The sequence below is a fragment of the Humulus lupulus genome, chromosome 2 (genome assembly GCF_963169125.1).
Source record: "Humulus lupulus chromosome 2, drHumLupu1.1, whole genome shotgun sequence".
Classification (NCBI taxonomy): Eukaryota; Viridiplantae; Streptophyta; class Magnoliopsida; order Rosales; family Cannabaceae; genus Humulus; species Humulus lupulus.
Window position 1 is genome coordinate 226,482,256 of NC_084794.1, and position 18,712 is coordinate 226,500,967.

At 34.7% G+C, this 18,712-nt stretch overlaps 1 protein-coding gene across 1 annotated transcript; it reads left to right on the plus strand.

The window, feature by feature from the left end:
- Nucleotides 1-14,857: 14,857 nt before the first annotated feature.
- Nucleotides 14,858-18,385, plus strand: LOC133819016 (bet1-like SNARE 1-1). Its single transcript, XM_062252155.1, has 6 exons — nt 14,858-15,059; nt 15,959-16,106; nt 17,108-17,164; nt 17,255-17,314; nt 17,406-17,491; nt 17,997-18,385. Exons 1-6 carry the CDS (start codon nt 15,046-15,048, stop codon nt 18,022-18,024), a joined length of 393 nt encoding a protein of 130 aa, XP_062108139.1. The 5' UTR covers nt 14,858-15,045; the 3' UTR covers nt 18,025-18,385.
- Nucleotides 18,386-18,712: the final 327 nt, after the last annotated feature.

Here is an 18,712-nt window from a genome sequence, read left to right on the forward strand (position 1 = left end):
CTGACCATCTCATTCAGCCCTCGATTGAGTATTTGGTTGGTCTTCATGGAGATGGTGCCGTCGATGGCCTCTTAACTGCATTTGTGTTTAGAGAGCTTGTATATTCTCTCCCTGGCTGAGCTGACCACGGATCTGGACAGGGAGCCTTCGGGCTGGGTGCGGTGTGTCCGACTGGTAGGGTTCTGAGGAGTGGGGTGCTGATCGACAGGAGTTGGAGGAGTGGAATGCTGGTCGGTCGGAGGCGTTGAGGTCGGCTGCTCTAGTAAAGATGGAGGTGGCATGTTTTCCTTCGAAGGGACAGTGGCTGAAGGGTCCTCAATTCGGGCCTTCTTTGAGGCAGTTTTACTGCTCTCCCCCCGAGTCCTCTTGCTGTCTTTCTTCCTGCCTGAGGAAGCAGTAGCAGCCTTGTAATGTTTGAACACATCTTCAGATGACATATCTACACAAAAGGAAACAATCCGAGAAGTGAGACAAGATATATAGATGGAACTAAAAATGAAAGTAAACAGATTATAAGTAAAGTACCCGTGCTACAACTACTTGTCGCTACATTACTTACTGAACTATTTACTGTCTGGAAGAAATCTGAACTTAAGTTTGGAGTATACTTAAAGTTGTCATCCCCGTCAAATAAGTTACAGGGAATTGGAAAACTATCTAAGAATGAGAAAACAGTACCGTTCTCATCCAAAGACTCGTCGATGGGAGCAGAAGGTTCGGTGGCTTTCTTTTTTCCCTTTCCCAGTGGGGCAGGGGGAGCAGCAGCTCGCGGGATGCTGGAGGGTTCCCTGATTGTCACCCAGTCATCCTCCTCCTTTGAGGTTGTGACACGTCTGGGTGCTGCTCGGGAATCTCCTCGCCAGTGGCACTTCCCGCCGTAGACTCCCTCACATCCTGGTGAGGTGCCAAAAGCCCGACCAGCCTAAGGTTAGCCTCTGTGACCAGATGCTTGACACTCTTCTCCACGTCAGTCATGCTGGCCAAGAGGGCTGATCGGATTTCCATGTCTGGTGTGGGAGCCGGTCGCAGCCATAGGCCTGAAAGGCGCTAAAAATCTAAGGGAAATGCAGGAAGAATTAAAGAAAAATAAACGACTAGGGGAGCAAAAATATTACCTCCTTGAGTGAAGGCCAGGTTATTGGCAACCATGTCTGTAGTCAGAAAGTACTCTAGAATGTACTTCCCCACATTGGAAATAAAGGTTGTGTCACTCAGGAAAGTACGGGATGTTTCCTGGTGACAAAAGTTGAAGAACCCCGTGTTTTCTTGGTTGGGGTTGGATTTTAGGTCAAAGAGATAGTTGACCTCGTGTGGTGTGGGGATAGGCCATTTCTTATGGCTATAAAAGATATAGAGTGCAGAAAGCATTCTATATCTGTTAGGGGTTATTTGAAAAGGAGCGACCCCGAAATAGTTGCCCACTCCTTGGAAGAAAGGATGGAGAGGCAGGATCGCTCCTGCCTCGATGTGATATCTCGACCAGGCGCTGAAGGCGCCTCCAGGCAGATTTGCCTATTGGTCTCTGGTGGGTTGGACTAAGGTTACCCCAGGAAGTTTGTACTTTTTAATATAATTCGCAATCATCCTAACCGTTACTCGGCTAGGAGGGGTGACGTACCATTCAACATCTGGTTGAATAGTGTTTCGAAGTTGAGCTTGAATTTGGATGCTAGGGTCGAGGATACTTCTTTCTTGACCACTGGTCGAGGGAATTTCAGCCTGAGAAGCAGGCTGATTTGAAGGATTGGAAGGTTTCTTTTTCTGGACTTTAGATTTTACTCGACCCATATTTTGGAGGAGGGTCGATGGAATGTTTGAAGTGGCGCGAGAAAAGGGAATTTCAGGTATCAACAACAACGGTTGCTCCTCGTTCTCGAGCAAATAGGCTAGCAAGTCGTCGTCGATAGGTCTCTCACCTCCCCACGAATCTTGCATGAAAAGTTGCGAACAGAAAAAGGGGGAGATGAGAACTTAAAGCCTAAAAACTTGTGTTGAGAGTTGGAATAACGTTGCTCGCATATAAAAGTTAAGCTTTTATACGGCCAGCAGCATTCTAGCAAAAACACTAAGTCTCTTACGAGCGGTTTGAGAAACAGATTAAAAAGCAGAAGCAAAAAGTTTTCAGAGAAAACTTTTTCGACTCCGAGAGGGCGGGAAAAACCCAATTTTTCAACTAGCTTAAAATCAAATTTTTACTTCGATTTTACGCCTTAAATCTACAGTCTCGACTACCAAACTAACTCCTAACTCCTATAAAATATTATTTCACTACCCTATCAAACATCGATTAATATGCCCATTTACCCCAAAACAGTCTCAGCCAAGAACTTTCAAAAGTTCAGAGATAAAAACAGATATAAGACGGTTTTGCATGGCATCTCAAACGACGGAAAGATTCTGGAAACTTACTTGGATGAAAGTTAAAGTATGAGCACGAATGTTTCGAGCGTCTGAGCGAAAACTCCTTAAATCAGCAGTGAACACTTCAAGGTTTTTCTGAGTTTTCTGAGCTCTGAAGGTTGAGGTTCTTTAAGGTTCTTGAAGAAGAGAAGGCAAGTGAAAGGTAAAAAGTAAAAATGTGATCTGGGGGTATTATTTATAGTGATCGTAGCGTCGTAAAAGAGGTAATCATGGAATTACTTTTTTCAAAGTATGGGGAAGTGCAATAGCCGTCAGACAATTTTTTGGGAAACCGAAAAGACTTGATTAGACATGATTGATTACTTTTTTCAAGAAAGCATGGGCGGCTCTGACAGATTTGGTGGGGTAAGCGAAGAATCAGTTTCCTAAGTTTACGTTATGCTGGTTGCAGTAAAGTAAACTTGGGGGGCAAATGTTTACCCAAAAACGGTTGTTTATGACGTGGCAAGGATTTCTCACACGTGGTAGAGTCAAAATAAGGCGGTGCTGTTCAATTATCGACCAGCTATACATTGCTTCATCAAGCCTGACTATTAGATACGACTAGGCTGGTCATATGATTCGGTTTATTTCATTCTAATATTGTAATCTTGTAATAATTACGTTGATTATTTCATCTTTATTGCCTTGATACACAGATATTAAGGATAGTTAAGGCCCGTTGGCCCATGTAACCGCCCTTGAGCCTATAAATATGCATGAAATAGCTCAAGGAGGGGACTTTTGATCTTGGAAGCTTTTTTCTGAATATTGAAAGAGAGAGCATATAGTGCAATTATCTATCATCTTGTTGTAGTTCTCCCAAGGTTTATGAAACTCAAGAACCCTAGTTCTTTGATCACGACATTGGGACTCAATATTAATAAAGCACTAAGTGGACGTAGGTCATTACCATTCATTGGGGCCGAACCACTATAAATCGTTTGTGTTTATTCTTTACCATTAGATTAAACTCTTAATTGTCATCTCATTTCCTGTCGTATTTTTGACTCCATGTCGTTGGCCAAATCGATGGTCAACAAACCTAAATATAATTAAAATATATAGTAATAAAAGTATCCCTAAAAGTAATTAAAAAAATCAATATTGAAGTTTTATATTAAGTATATGATATATTTTAATAAAATTACAAAAATATGGGGAAAAAGTCCCATAAAAATGTAAACAAATAAATTATGCCATACAAAACTTAAGAGAGAAAAAAAACCATATTTATAAAATTTTTACAAAATTTCTCATATTTCATATAATTTTCTCTAATATAAATGCACTATCTACAAAGAATGGGTAATTTACAAAAATATGGGAAAAACACATGTTACTTTCTATATTTATGGGCATAAAACTTAGGGATTTTTTCATAAATAAATATATTATAAAAATACATTTCAATTTTACAGTTTCTACTAAATCTTTGCAGTAATACTTTCTTGTATAAAATATATTCAGAAATACGATCTCTTCTTCATCTAACGTATGTCTACGGTAAAACAACTCACAAATAAAGATTTGAAGACATGCCCAAAAGAGAGCTCAGAGTAGCTTCAAACCAAATCCTCTCTCTCTTTCAAGATAATTATCCTGAAATGGTTGCTCGTAAGGTGATTGATTAATTCTTTTTTCTTAGTATCTTTCTACACGTTTCATTTCACTTTATTAACTTTTTTGTTTTGTTATGTTTCTGGTTTAGATTTTCATCAATGTTCCATGGTACTTGAGCATGCTATACTCTGTTTTCAGTCCCTTTTTAACTCAAAGAACTAAGTGCAAGTTCGTGATTTCTAAGGAAGGAAGTGGGTTTTCTTTTATCTGTTGAAATTTTCGTTTGTGTATGTTCAGTTCTTATCAAGTTCAAAGCTTGTGTGTATATATGTATATATATATTACGTACAGTACCAACCACAACCTCTTTAGTTGTCTTGTCTGTCTTTTTCTTCTCATTCCGACGTCGTTTTGGAGCACATTACTTTCCTTTAATACTATGTCTGAGCAACTCACAAGTTTAAAGAAAAATAACTCTGCTTTTGTCCTTTTCCTTTCTATCCTGATCAGGTTCATTAGACCTGAAGATGTTCCTGTTCAGTACGATGGACTGAGTTGACCCAGCGATTTTCAAAATGGTCCTCCAAAACCAGCTTCTGAGTTCACTGTCAAAGGTGGAGAAAAAGTGAACATTCAGATTGAAGGCATTGAGGTTCATCACTGTCAAAGGTAAGCTGCTTTGTTTTCTTTTTAATTGCTTTAGTTGCATTTGGATAGCATTTAAGGTGCATAGATTTGTATTGGGTTGCATTTAAGATTGTAGTGGATTGCATTTAATTAAGGTTGTTGTGGGTTGCATGGGCTATCATTTGAGGTTTCAGTATGTTGCATTAGGCTGCATTTGAGGTTGCAGTAGACTTGCATTTGAGGTCGTAGTGTGTTGCATGAGTTGCATAAGGATGAAATTTTCAAATAAATATTTAAAAGCTGTTGTAGGTAGCATGGACTTGCATTTGAGGTTGCATTGAATTGCTTTAGATTGCAATGGGCTTGCATTTGGGGTTGTAGTTTGCTTTGAGATGTTATGTAGCAAAAGATCAGGTTGCTTCTTATTTTGATAAAGAATTTCAAGCATAAAATGGTCACTATATGAGTTGCTTTGGAGCTTTAGAGTTCGTAATTCATATGTATAACTCACATTAGTAGTTGTAGTGTGTTGCACTTGGACTAGTCATGTGTTTCTTTAAGTTGCATGTGGTTGCATTCGTAATTCATATGTATAACTCACATTAGGAGTTGCAGTGGGTTGCACTTGGACTAGCCATGGGTTGCTTTAGGTTGCATGTGGTTGCATTCGTAATTCATATGTATAACTCAGATTAGGAGTTGTAGTGGGTTGCACTTGGACTAGTCATGTGTTTCTTTAGGTTGCATGTGGTTGCATTCGTAATTCATATGTATAACTCAAATTAGGAGTTGCAGTGGGTTGCACTTGGACTAGTCATGTGTTGCTTTAGGTTGCATATGGTTGCATTCGTAATTCATATGGATAACTCACATTAGGAGTTGCAGTGAGTTGCAGTGGGTTGCACTTGGACTAGCCATGTATTGCTTTCGGTTGCATGTGGTTGCATTCGTAATTCATATGGATAACTCACATTAGGAGTTGCAGTGGGTTGCACTTGGACTAGCCTTGTGTTGCTTTAGGTTGCATGTAGTTGCATTCGTAATTCATATGGATAACTCACATTAGGAGTTGCAATGAGTTGCAGTGGGTTGCACTTGGACTAGCCATGTGTTGCTTTCGATTGCATGTGGTTGTATTCATAATTCATATGGATAACTCACATTAGGAGTTGTAGTGGGTTGCACTTGGACTAGCCATGCGTTGCTTTTGGTTGCATGTGGATTGCATTCGTAATTCATATGGATAACTCACATTAGGAGTTGCAGTGGGTTGCACTTGGACTAACCATGTGTTGCTTTTGGTTGCATGTGGTTGCATTCATAATTCATATGGATAACTCACATTAGGAGTTGTAGTGGGTTGCACTTGGACTAGCCATGCATTGCTTTTGGTTGCATGTGGTTGCATTCTTAATTCATATGGATAACTCACATTAGGAGTTGCAGTGGGTTGCACTTGGACTAGCCATGTGTTGCTTTCGGTTGCATGTAGTTGCATTCGTAATTCATATGGATAACTCACATTAGGAGTTGCAGTGGCTTGCACTTGGACTAGCCATGTGTTGGTTTAGGTTGCATGTGGTTGCATTCGTAATTCATATAGATAACTCACATTAGGAGTTGCAGTGGGATGCAGTGGCCTTCTATTTGAGTTTCATTGGCCTTTATTTAATTATATGAAAAAAATATTGACACAGAGTATTATTCGCCTAATATAAATTTGGGCCTTTGCCTTTGCCTTTGCCTTTGGCTACTTCAGCTTCCCAATAAAAATCCCAAGTTGCAGGAATTTTGTTTCTTCATCCTCTCATCTCATGCCAACATTTATTTATTTTAATTTTCTTAAAAAAAAAAAGTATGTTGACTGTTGATTAGTGTAAATTTCACAACTTCAGAATTAGAAAAGTCAGTCAGCTCTAGCTCATAGTCCCACATCACAAGTTTAGAATCAAGACCTCCACTAATAACTGGCAGAACATGCAAAACATAATTGTTTGTCAAATGTCATAAATGAAATATATATATATATATATTGCCAGATTCTAGAACAAATGAGATCAGAAATATCTATTACACTAAACTTGTCCAAGTAATTTATAAAAATACCATGACAGATGGGTGACTTCTCACTTCAGACCAATCAAAATATTGATTTTACATTAATGTTAATAAATAGATGGAAAACATGAGTACAAAGATCAATGGAAAAGAAACATGAAGCGTATTGACAACAAAATTATTTGCTACACCACTTGCTAAGCACTTCCCCACAATTTTGGGATAGCTCATAGTCTGGCAATTCTCCAATTTTGTCATCCAATGGGCAAAACCCTTTGATAATCTTAATATCTCCACCAGATTTTGCCTCACTACTTTGACCAGAAGTAGAATCAAATTCTGCACAAATGGAGATTGTAAGTAGAAAGGCAGCTTGATTGTTCTTCTTGGCAAAATAGGAGTAACATATCCCAAGTTACTCCCACCACTACCAACATATGAAACAATAGCAGAGCAATACAGAGTAGATTCCTATGTATAAAAAATAAATATAAAAAAAATAAGAACACAGTAACAAAAACAAAATAAAATAAAACATTTGAAGGAAAAAACAAAATCTATAGTTTGAATAAAAAAAATACTACTTTTGGGGTCTTGATTGCTTTTACAGCATTAATAGCATTTTGCATAGCCTCCTCCAATGCCGTGTCAGACAAACTATCAAAAGAAGACTGGGATGAAATAGTTTCAGCAACCTGTGCAACCTCGTTGACATCCTCTGCAACCTTTACTAATTCTGCAACCTCTAGAAGATCAGGTGCAACTTCGGGAAGATTAGGTGCAACCTCTGTTTCTAATTCTGCAACATTTGAAAAATGAGATGCAACGTCTTTATCAATCTCTCCAACAACTGTGGGACCATTTTCAACATTGGTTGCAAAATTTTCAACATGCTGCCACAATTAAATATATGCAACATCATGCTACCACTAAGCAAAGCATGTAATCATATTAAAGCAAAAACAACAACATGCAACCTTAAACACAACATGATGCAACCTTAAACACATAATAATTACATGTTACCACATTCAACTAGATATAATAAACTAGATGCAATCTCATGATGCCACAATCTACTAGATTCAACCACATGCAACCGCAACCAAGTGCAACCAATATCAACCTGTTGCAACCTAATGCAACTTTACACACAATCTGATGCAACCAGCCACAACCTAATGCAACCAGTCACAATATGTTGCAACTTTAAACACACAACAATAAAACAAAAAAGAAACATAAAGCAACAAATATCAACCTGTTGCAACCTAATGCAACTTTAAACATAACCAGATGCAACTAGCCACAACCTAATGCAACCAGCCACAACCTAATGCAACCAATCACAACCAGCGACAACCTGTTGCAACTTTAAACACACAACAATAAAACAAAAATAAACATAAAGCAACCAATACCAATCTGTTGCAACCTAAATAACACAATATTCAAACAAAACTGAATAAAAATATAATATAAAATTAATGAATAATGAAATTAAAAATATACCCGTGGCGATGGAATTATATGATCAGCATTTGCCAATTTTGGCTTTTTTTTTGTTTAATAGCCTTTTTACCTTTAGCCTGACCACTCAATGGTCTCTTCTTATTATCTTTTTTTATATTTTGAGGGTTGTTTTTTGAATAAGCAGGAGAACCAGAGGAAGAGGAGAATCTGGTATGGACCATGATTTATAAGCCCAGTATGTACTCCTGCCAAAAACAAATCATGAGAACAAAAAAACATCTTTGAGCTATATGCAACTAAAAAAATGCATATATGTCAACTACATGTTGTTCGGTTGGAGAGAGAATTGGAACAGCTTTATCATATATGATGCTTGGTTGGAGATGGCCTAAGAAAAAAGAAGTTCAAAAAAACAAAAGAAAAAACTAACCATATATTTCCCAAGTGTCAGTGAAAAAACAAGTAACTTTTCTTCACTCTTAGTCTTTATTTGTCATTAAGTTTACAATTGGTATATCAGTATACTAATTTGGTTCTAAGTTTGTGGTGAATTGGAATACAAAAAACCAACAAATGGGTATCTAAAATTCATTCCAGGACAGGTCCTCCACAATAAGGATACTGAATCACAAACATTGCAAGCATTTTTCCTCATTTCTTTCTCTCATTTTCTCCAGCTTCATTGTTCTTTTCCTCTGAGTCAAAAGGGAAAAAACTCAGCTTACTCTTCTTATTCGACTTGATCAAATGTAGTACTTTTATTTTATAGTCAAAAAACTCCCCTGCCCCTCAAAAGAACACTCTCCTAATCAACCTTGCAAGTGCTAAGTGCATACATATAGTTCGAACTAGTATTTATAAGACAATTACAAAGATTTCACCCATATAACAGAATTAACTAACTCGAGACTGCTACGACACATTTTTCAAAAACTGAAATTCGGCACAGAACAGAATATAAAGAAGTGCCACAGTTTCTTTTTCTAGCTTGCCTTTAATAAAAAGTGTGAGTTGAAATTTATTATAATTGAATAGAACAAGCCTCTCTTATTAGTTGTAGTTGATAATCTACTTGTGTAAAAAGAAGCTTGGACTTCTGTGGCCATAATACTTTTTTGTTTGATAAAGGAGTTTGCAAACTAATTTACTAATACACACTTGAGTTCGTATATCTAGTAATTATCACTGAAATGAAATCTAAGTTGATTTTAGGATCAAAGAAAGTTAAAGCATCCATTAAAATCAGTGGCAGCAATTATTGATCTCAGTTACAAATTTATATTTATAAGCAAATGTTTGTGATTCAGTATCATTATTGTTTTAGTTGATTTTATATTTTTCTCAAATAAAGGTCAATGAGCTTTGAAGTTGGCAAAGGCAAATCAGTTGGAAATTCATTGCAGAAGAATATATATATATATCGTTTATTTAATATTCTTTTACCAAAATTTGTCATTGGAAATTTACACGAAATATGCAAGACGGAAAGGTAGAAAAAAAAAGGCTTACTAATATTGCCATCGAGCTCCTCGAGCTTGCGCCGCCGAGACGGAGAGGACTAAGAGACGAGCGTAGACCTGGAGGTCGTCGAGCTCCTTGAGCTTGCGCCGCCGAGAGGAAGAGGAGTAAGAGACAAAATGCTCCGACGAAATGAGAGTGAGAAAAGATGAGGTGGAGACACAGAGGTGAAGAGAGGCGACTGTAGTCTCTAGACATGTAGGTGGAGAACTCTCCAAGCTGAATAACGTTAAGGGTTAGGGAAGGGTAATTTAGACGTATAATTGCATAAATAAAATTATAACAATGAAAGGAAATAAAAAATGACGTAAAAATAAAAAAAATGCTAACAAACAAGTATATTGAGTAATTTCCCTAAAACTTAATGCCACAAAATATGGTAACTCTAGCAAAAAAAAAAAAAAAAAGGGAATCTCACAAAATAGAAAATACTATAAACAAAATACCATAAATAAAAATACACACACTCTCTCTATCTCTTACTTTTCTCTCTCCATCACATATCTTTCACTCACCCTCTTCATTTTCTCTCACAACAATAGCAGCCAACCATTTTCTCTCACAACAATGGGAGCCCTCTCACACCGGCAACCAAAAACAGACGTCGTACCTCCGGTCACCGCTGACGCCATCTTCGGTTCATCTTCTTCATGTTCTTGTTCTTCTTCTTCGTCTTCTTTGTTGGTTCAGATCTGGTTTTTTTCTCTAGATCTGTCTAAGCAACTAGTTACTGTCACAATCTGGTTTTTTCAGATCTGAGTTTTTTGTGGACCTAGTTGTAACCAATTACCTTATTCAATCTTCTTCTTCTTCTTCCTCTGGTTTTAATGTTTTTTTTTTCTTTCTATTTGTTGTTCATCTTCTTTTTCATATCTGATTTTGCATTTTAAATATATTTTTGCACTTTAGATCTGATTTTTTTTTCTTCTAGCCCGAACTGTAACTGGTTACCTTCACAAGTTGTTCAATTTTTTTGTTTAAATATGATTTTTTTTTCCAGACCTATTTAAGTAACCAGATTCCATGGTGACTGATTCTTTTTATTCATATCTGATTTTTTAGACCTAGCTATAACCAATTACGATAACAATCAATCAGGTACCACGACAACTAGTTCTTTTTTTTAGATCTAAATTTTTTTTTTCCAAACTTAGATGTACCCAGTTACAATTATGATCAGTATATATTTTTTGTTTGGGTCCTATTTTTTCCAAGTTTGGCTAAGTAATCGGTTACCATCACAACTAGTTCTTTTTTTTTTCAGATCTAATTTTTTTTTTAGGCCTTGTTGTAACCAGTTACCTTCTCGATTAATTTAGTTTATTATTGTAATATCAAATTTTGTTTCCAAATCTCACTAAGTAACTAATTACAATTCAATTAGTATTTTGATAATGGTACATTACTAAAAAATCAAATTTATTTTTTTAGATGTAACCAATTACCACCGCACCACTTAAAAAATAAAATCGATTTTGATAGTGGTAACTAGTTACCACACATCACTAAAGAAAAAATTGAAAGTGACATACAATTACTACCACATAAAAAAAATCAAAATCGTTTTGATAGTGATAATCAATTACTGTGTAGAAAATGTTAAAGAAAATAAAAATTGGAAGAAAAGAAGAAGAAAAAATAGGAATAAAAATCATGGTGAAGAATGTCTCAGTTTTGTTTTTAAAAAATTAATGTAAAACAAACGTTTTATAAAATATGAATAATAAAAAATATTATAAATTGATTAAAATTATAAAAATAATCTCAAAACATATTAAAACTATCTACTAAAACTATATAAAAATAAAATATGGTATACAAATATATGAAGAAAAAAAACTCTCATAAAAATGTAAACAAGAAAAATATGGCATAAGAAACTTAAGAAAAAAAAGTGCCATATTCTTTTTAAACAAAAATCTGATATAATTTTCTCATAAAGAAATCCCCAACCTTGTAAAAGAGACAGCCCACTACGAAGCCCTAATTCTAACGCGATACAAGAAAAAACAAAGGGGCTTGGTGCAAAATGACCCTTAATGTTGTGTGAAAGTAAGTAAATGTCCATGTTTTTAATTTTGTAGTAAAATAGCCTAATCATCTATTTAATATCACATATTACCAAATACACCCTCGAACAAATTACTATTTTATTCTAAATATTTTAATATTATGGTATATGTATATTAGTTTTGTTTAATTATTTTTTATTTTAAAGTTATTTTGATTTTTTTTCGTTTTTTATGGGTTGTTGAATGATATACAATACCACAAAATATATATACTGAGTTGAAAAATAATATACCATCAAAACTTACAAAATTATTACTAAAAAATGTATATACTATGCTAACAAAGTTATATACTACCATTAAAATGTATATACAATGATACAAAATTATATACTACCACAATGTATAATAAAATAGAAATTAAATATCACAAAAAAAAATTATATACCATACCACAAAAAACATATACACTAATTGGAAAATAATATACCAACAACCTATAAAAAACTTAAAAAATCAATATAACTTTAAAATAAAAACTAATTAAACAAAACTAATAGACATATACCACTATATTAAAGTCATACAGTCCTAAATAAATAAATAAAATTATAAAAAATGGCAATTTAGGTAATCAACAATGTAAAATGGCCATTTATTTACAATTTAAAAAACGAGGACATTAGCTTCTTGATAGCTTTATTTTGGGCAATTTCCTATAATTTCTCAAAAACAAATCATTATTAAAAGAAAATATTTAAACAGACAACGTAAAAAACCAAACAAATTATAAGGTGTACAGAAGTCCACCGCATTGTATGTGTTCTCCACTATATTCAAGTCATTGGATCAATATGTGGAAAAAAGAGCCGTATCCACGCGGGCGTTCCTTATGCCCGCACATTATCAACATCCCAAAAATAATAATAAAAATCTTAAAAATTAATTTACTTTGAAAAAAAATCTTAGAGCACTCTCAGTCTATCCTTTAAAATACTTTATTAAAACACTACTTTATTTATTTTACCTCTAACATTTACATTACACCATATATCAGCTTCTCTATTTTTTTTTCTCTATATCATTTAAATATATATTTTTTATTCATTTAAATTTTTTCTTTCATTATCAATAGTATCTTTATATCTTTTAATATTTATGATATTTATCTTTATATAATATCAAAATATAATTATACTTTATTTTAGATTATTCCAAAATAAATAAAATACAAATTAATACAAAATTTAAAAATAATTCTCAATATAATAATTATAACAAAATATAAAATAATAATATGTATATAAGTTTTAAAAAAATTACTAAAAGCATATAATATTATTCCTAATATCAAACATATATATAGAAAAGTTAGAAAAAAATAATAAAATATATATATTTTTTATATCAAAAGAAAAATTTTATTGATCAACACCCAATTACAAAGAAACAGAGGTTGGAAACAAAACCACCTCAAAAACTCACAAATTATAGAAAACTAACAAATTTCAACATTTGTTTTTCTCTAGGAGAACATTTACCGCCAATTAAATTCAGAACTCTAGTTTTAATTGAAAATCTAATCAGTTGATCAATCTTGTGCACTGGAAAGAAACTTTTCTCAAGCCAACATTGGTTTCTATTCAGCCAAATGAGATACACAGTAATTGCACAAGCTGCAAGAGTCACCATCGAAAACCATCTAGTCCGAGGCAATGACAGCCAATGGATCCAATTCTTGTACTGATCTGGCCAAGAAATTCCTCTCAGCCACCCTTGGACAGAATGAAGAACTTTCCTGGAGAAAACACACTCAAAAAACAGATGAGAATGGCTTTCCTCTCCTTGATAACAGACTGGGCAGCTTAAGGATGTAAGAGGCACATGACAGTAATGAAGCCAATCTCTAGTAAGCAATTTATGGTTCACAGCAAGCCAAAGTATAAACTGATGCTTAGGGGCTGAGAGTCTACACCAAACAGCCTTATCATAAGGCACCAAGGAGCCAGGAAAAACAGTTGAGTAAAGTTTGCCCAGCTGAAGCTTTCCATTCCTAACAGCAGCCTCCGACTCAGTTTTGGACACAATAAGACAGAATTTAATGATTTTCCTCCAATACCAACTGGTATCATATTTTAACAGATAATCCCATATAGAAGCTCCTTTTAGATAAACACAATTGACCCATTTAACCCAAAACATGTCCTGCTTGGAAGAAACAGCCCAAATGAACTTAGCCAACATTAATTTGTTCCAAGAAGAACTCTCTCTGAAACCCAATCCACCACAACATTTCGGTCTACAGACCTACTCTCAAGAGACCCTGTGAAACTTACTTCTATTATCCTTCTCACCCCAAAGAAACTTTCTACAAAGACAATCTATCGCTTTGACCACTTTTTGAGGTAACAGAAAGATGTTCATCCAATATGATCGAATCCCCAATAGAACAAAGTTAATTAATTGGACCCAACCAGCATAAGATAGGTGGCGACTAGCCTAACCAGACAGACGAGATCTCATTTTTTCAAGGATAATTTCACAGTCAATTGCTCTCCATTTAGTAGGTCTCAATGGTACACCTAAATAGCTCAAGGGGAACTGCCCTTCAGACAGTTTAGAATCCTGAAGCAGAGAGTTTTTTTCCCCAGCAGCCAGCCCACCAACATAAATTTTAGATTTACTTTGATTAATAGACAGCCTTGATGTCTTTGTGAAATCTGTGAACACTTGCTGAATTATCTTGACAGAGCTCGGGTTAGCTTTGCAAAATAACAGGAGGTCATCAGCGAAACAAAGACTGACCAGATTTAAAGACTTACATAAGGGGTGAAATCTGAACTCTTTTTGCATAGAAGCCTTTAACAACAAGCGAGTAAGATAATCCATTATCATGACAAACAATAAAGGCGATATTGGATCTCCTTGTCTGAGACCTCTAGCTCCTTGAAATTGACATTGAATGCTGCCATTCATCACTAAGGAATAGGAAGAACCCCTAAGGCAGACCATGATCCATTTAATAAACCTCTTCGGAAAGCAAAATATTTATAAATGAGTGAATAGTTGTTTCTACATATAAATAATGAATAGTGTATTAACTTAAAAAAAATTAGAGTACCTCATTTGATGGAGAGGCATTTTATCACATTTGAGCTATAATTTTAAAATATAACTCTTTTAAATTTTAAAGAGTCATTGGAGTGCACTTGTAATATAATTTTGACTTCTCGGTCCCACCTCCCGCACAACCCATAATGCCGTTCCCAGATTTTCTGGTCAATCAAACGTGGAATTAACAATTTTCACGATTTCACGTTTTGCTAAAAAATTCAAGCTTCCAGAGGTTGCAGAAATTAAACCCTCGATTTTATTTCCTCACATCTTGTCATTGATGAATTACAGAAGGTAAAACCTATACTTACAACCACATACATAATAGATTTCAATTTCAGTAATTTTACATTTGCTTTTTCTTGGCATGATCTGAGTTCGAGATCACCGGGTTTTGTTCTTAGATGTAGTAGCATTTCTTTACATGGTTGAAAGGCTAATGCTTTGTTTCAAACTGTCTGATTCTGAGAAGCCCATAATCAAATCTGTAATAAAAGCAATTAAAAAAAAAAAAAATTTAGAGTAATTTAGTACTCGTTTTGGATATGCATTGTATAATCACATTACCCAATTGAAAATTTTCAAGTTTTGAAAAAGGAAGGAAAAAAGTTTTGGTTTTGGCAGGATGTGCAATTAAAATTTGAGGATTTTCAGCATGAGAAAAATAAGAGATTAGTTGTTATGTATGAATTTGTTTTATGTATGGTGGCAAGTACTTAACACATTTCAGTTTTTCCTTATGTTGAATACAAAAGAAACAGTGCCTGTTTTTTCCTTTTTATTTTGAAATTTTGATGGGTTAAGTCGAGGCTTATAGTTCAAGGGTAGTATATGACAAGACTTAGCATTTTGTTGTTCAAAACATTACACAAGCCTTTCTTTGTTTAGAACGATGTTATAGTGTCAAGTGTTGAAATGAAAAAATCCAGAGAAAAAAAATTAGTTCCATGATATCTTTAAAATGGGTTGGATTCGAGGAATTTTTATATTTGTTCGAAACTAGGGAATTTGATCTCTTCAATGTCTTAATCATTTTGAGCTGCTGACTTACCTTCGGTCTTTTGTCTGCTCGTGATCTTCATAACTCACAAGTAGTGTATTTCTTTTTGTCATTGCCAATAGCCTCAAAGCAAGAATGTCTCACTAGTCCTAGTTATGTTGTCATCAGTGGATAACACGTTACCTGTATGCAGGGATCACCGTTCCTCCAGAACATCTCTCTTTAATGACCTTGAGGAAGGTAGTCTTAGGGCTTCTACTTCATATTCCCATGACATTAACGAGCATGACAATGACAAAGCTGTTGAGAGTTTGCAAGACAGAGTAATTTTCTTAAAACAAGTAAGTTTGAGCTACAAAGTTCCTCTCACTACTTATATATGAATAATCATCTATTCTTTGGAAGCACTCCCTTTAGATTCTAATTGTAATCGTTATGTTCCCACAGTGCTAAATACTGTGGTCATTATCTTGTTAGATTTTGAAAATGGTGGATTATTCAAGACTTGGGAGTGTGATTAGCAGATCCATTGGTACATTTACATGTGTGCAGAAATCAGTTTCTTATAGGCAGTTTACCTGATGCATAAGAAACCTTGCATTCTTGATGGTCATCAAGTGAAGGTTTTTGGTTTTGGGATTTTGATTCATGGTTGGTTGCCATGTTCAAATGCTATGTCTAATGTATTTATCAGTCATATATTCTGTTAATTAATCCTACTATTTGTATGTCACATATTAATTTTCATTCATTTTATTTCCAGTATGCTCAAAAGCTAAAATTCTGTGTTCGTTTCCTAGAGTAGATGGATTGTTTGTATGTGCAAGGGCCAATCAAGGTAGAAATGGTGTTGTGCCAATTTACATTAAGAGGTGTTATAGTAAGGTTGTTTGTGGTCGGCTTGATTGGTGCAAGTTCAAATCATATACCAGATCACAAGTCTTGCTATAAGTGCCGAAAAACCAAGCAATATTAGACATATTTTTTGGGTTTCAATTTGGTCAGTTTGGTAGTTTTTGTATGAATTTTTTTCAAGGAAACCAAGCACTTTAGTTGTTGACTAGTTTTTCATCAGTATGAGAAAATTTACAGTTGCATATGTGTGTGTTGTCTAGGATGCACCTATGAACACATTTGCTAGAAATATTAGAAATCAATTTAGAGCACTGTTTTTTTGCTCAAAATATAGAGCACTATTGAGTTCTGGTACATTAAATGTATAAGATTGAGCTGTACAGATATTGATCTTGAGTTTTCATCTTGCAATTGGAATGATTTGATTCAGCCATATTTTCCATTTTTTGAGTTATTGCTGTTTTTTTTATTATTTTATTGCTGACAGATAACAGGTGACATACATGATGAGGTAGAGACTCATAATCGCCTCCTTGATCGAATGGTATGGGGGTTCCATTTCAGCTAAGTTAAGTCATTCTTTCAGTCAAAAATTGTTCTTTAAGCGTTTTAATTGATGATTCTGTAAAAATAGGGGAATAAAATGGATGCTTCAAGGGGCATAATGTCTGGCACCATGGATCGGTTCAAGATGGTACTACTTTAGCTTCATTTTCATCCTTAATTTCTCCTCCATGGCTGTTGGAATGAAGTTATCTGATTGTTGTAAAGTGGTCACTTTGCAGGTATTTGAGAAAAAATCCAGCCGAAGAATGTGTACACTTGTCTCGTGTTTTGTGATTTCTTTTTTAATTATATACTATCTAATCAGGTAATCTATTAAGTAGCTTCCCTACTTTTCTTCTTTCTTCTTCAAAAGTTGTCTAAATTGTAAAATTGCTATCCCTACTTCAAATGCTAGAAATAGAATCCCAATCTTACACAAATTTTTTACCACTTCTGTTACATTTAAAGTTTAAATTTTCTATGGAAAAGCCTCATACTCTGAGAATATATTAATTATATTGTCAATGTATTGCGCTTTCGCTTTCAATCCACATGCATCTGTCTTCAATACACTACCTGAATGAATTCTTATAAAGTTTTAGGACCTGATTAGCATTCTCTCTCTCAATTAAACTGTGCATGTCAGCTTAGTTTGGGGGATTCATCTATATTCATATGGACTGTACTAAAGATCGATTTGATGGTGATATATTGCTCTTATCCAAAATATTTGTATGAGAAATAAAACTCAAATTTAATTTAGGAGTTGCCCAAATAATGCATAGGTTGATTAAGCAGTTGTGTTCATACCGACTATTTTTTTACTGCAGGATACTCAGCTACTTCAACCATAGCTGATAGAGAACCGGAGAAGCTTCTCTGCTCAAATCTTCAATTACATGTTGAATCCCAGCGTGACCGTATTCACTGACCTGAAAGAAATATTATGCCAATCTAAATGACCAGTAAAGGAGGGCAGGTTTGAATTTGAATATTGGTATTTGCTTTTATGATAAATGTTACCATTTTAATGCCATTATTCTGTGTAGGGCGGCTTGTCTGTCAGGTCAGGCCTGGTCATTTGTTACTCTTGCAAAGTGACAATAAAGAACACTAATTGTTTTTGCCAAAACATTGTGCTACTGTTTTCTTTTATTTATGGCATCTTTGTGTGAAAGTACCAGAGGCTTGGAATCTAATCTTATTGTGTTCTGCTCTATAGACATGATCTGACAAGCAAACGCATAGGGTCTTCTCTTTAAATGCAGTGTTGGCACAACACAAACATATAGGCTTTGTTGGTGAAGTTGCTTGAGAATTTGAATTTTCTGGTAATCTAATCTAAATATTCAAGAGAGATCCAAACAAAATGGGACCCTTTGATATTGATCTCTGATCATGTACCCCATCAAGTAAGGCCAAATTCCTTTAACCTAGTGGGGTATGAATACTTGCAACTTATTGGTCTTTCTCTTCCCTTATATACATCTTCTCCAATAGGTAATCAAATGGTATATTTTTATTTTCCTCTCAGAGAAATATAAAA

Coding starts and splice junctions, on each gene's coding strand:
- LOC133819016 (XM_062252155.1), top strand. Junction 16,107..17,107: donor GAGTAATTTTCTTAAAACAA/GTAAGTTTGAGC, acceptor TATTGCTGACAG/ATAACAGGTGACATACATGA. Junction 17,165..17,254: donor ATCGCCTCCTTGATCGAATG/GTATGGGGGTTC, acceptor CTGTAAAAATAG/GGGAATAAAATGGATGCTTC.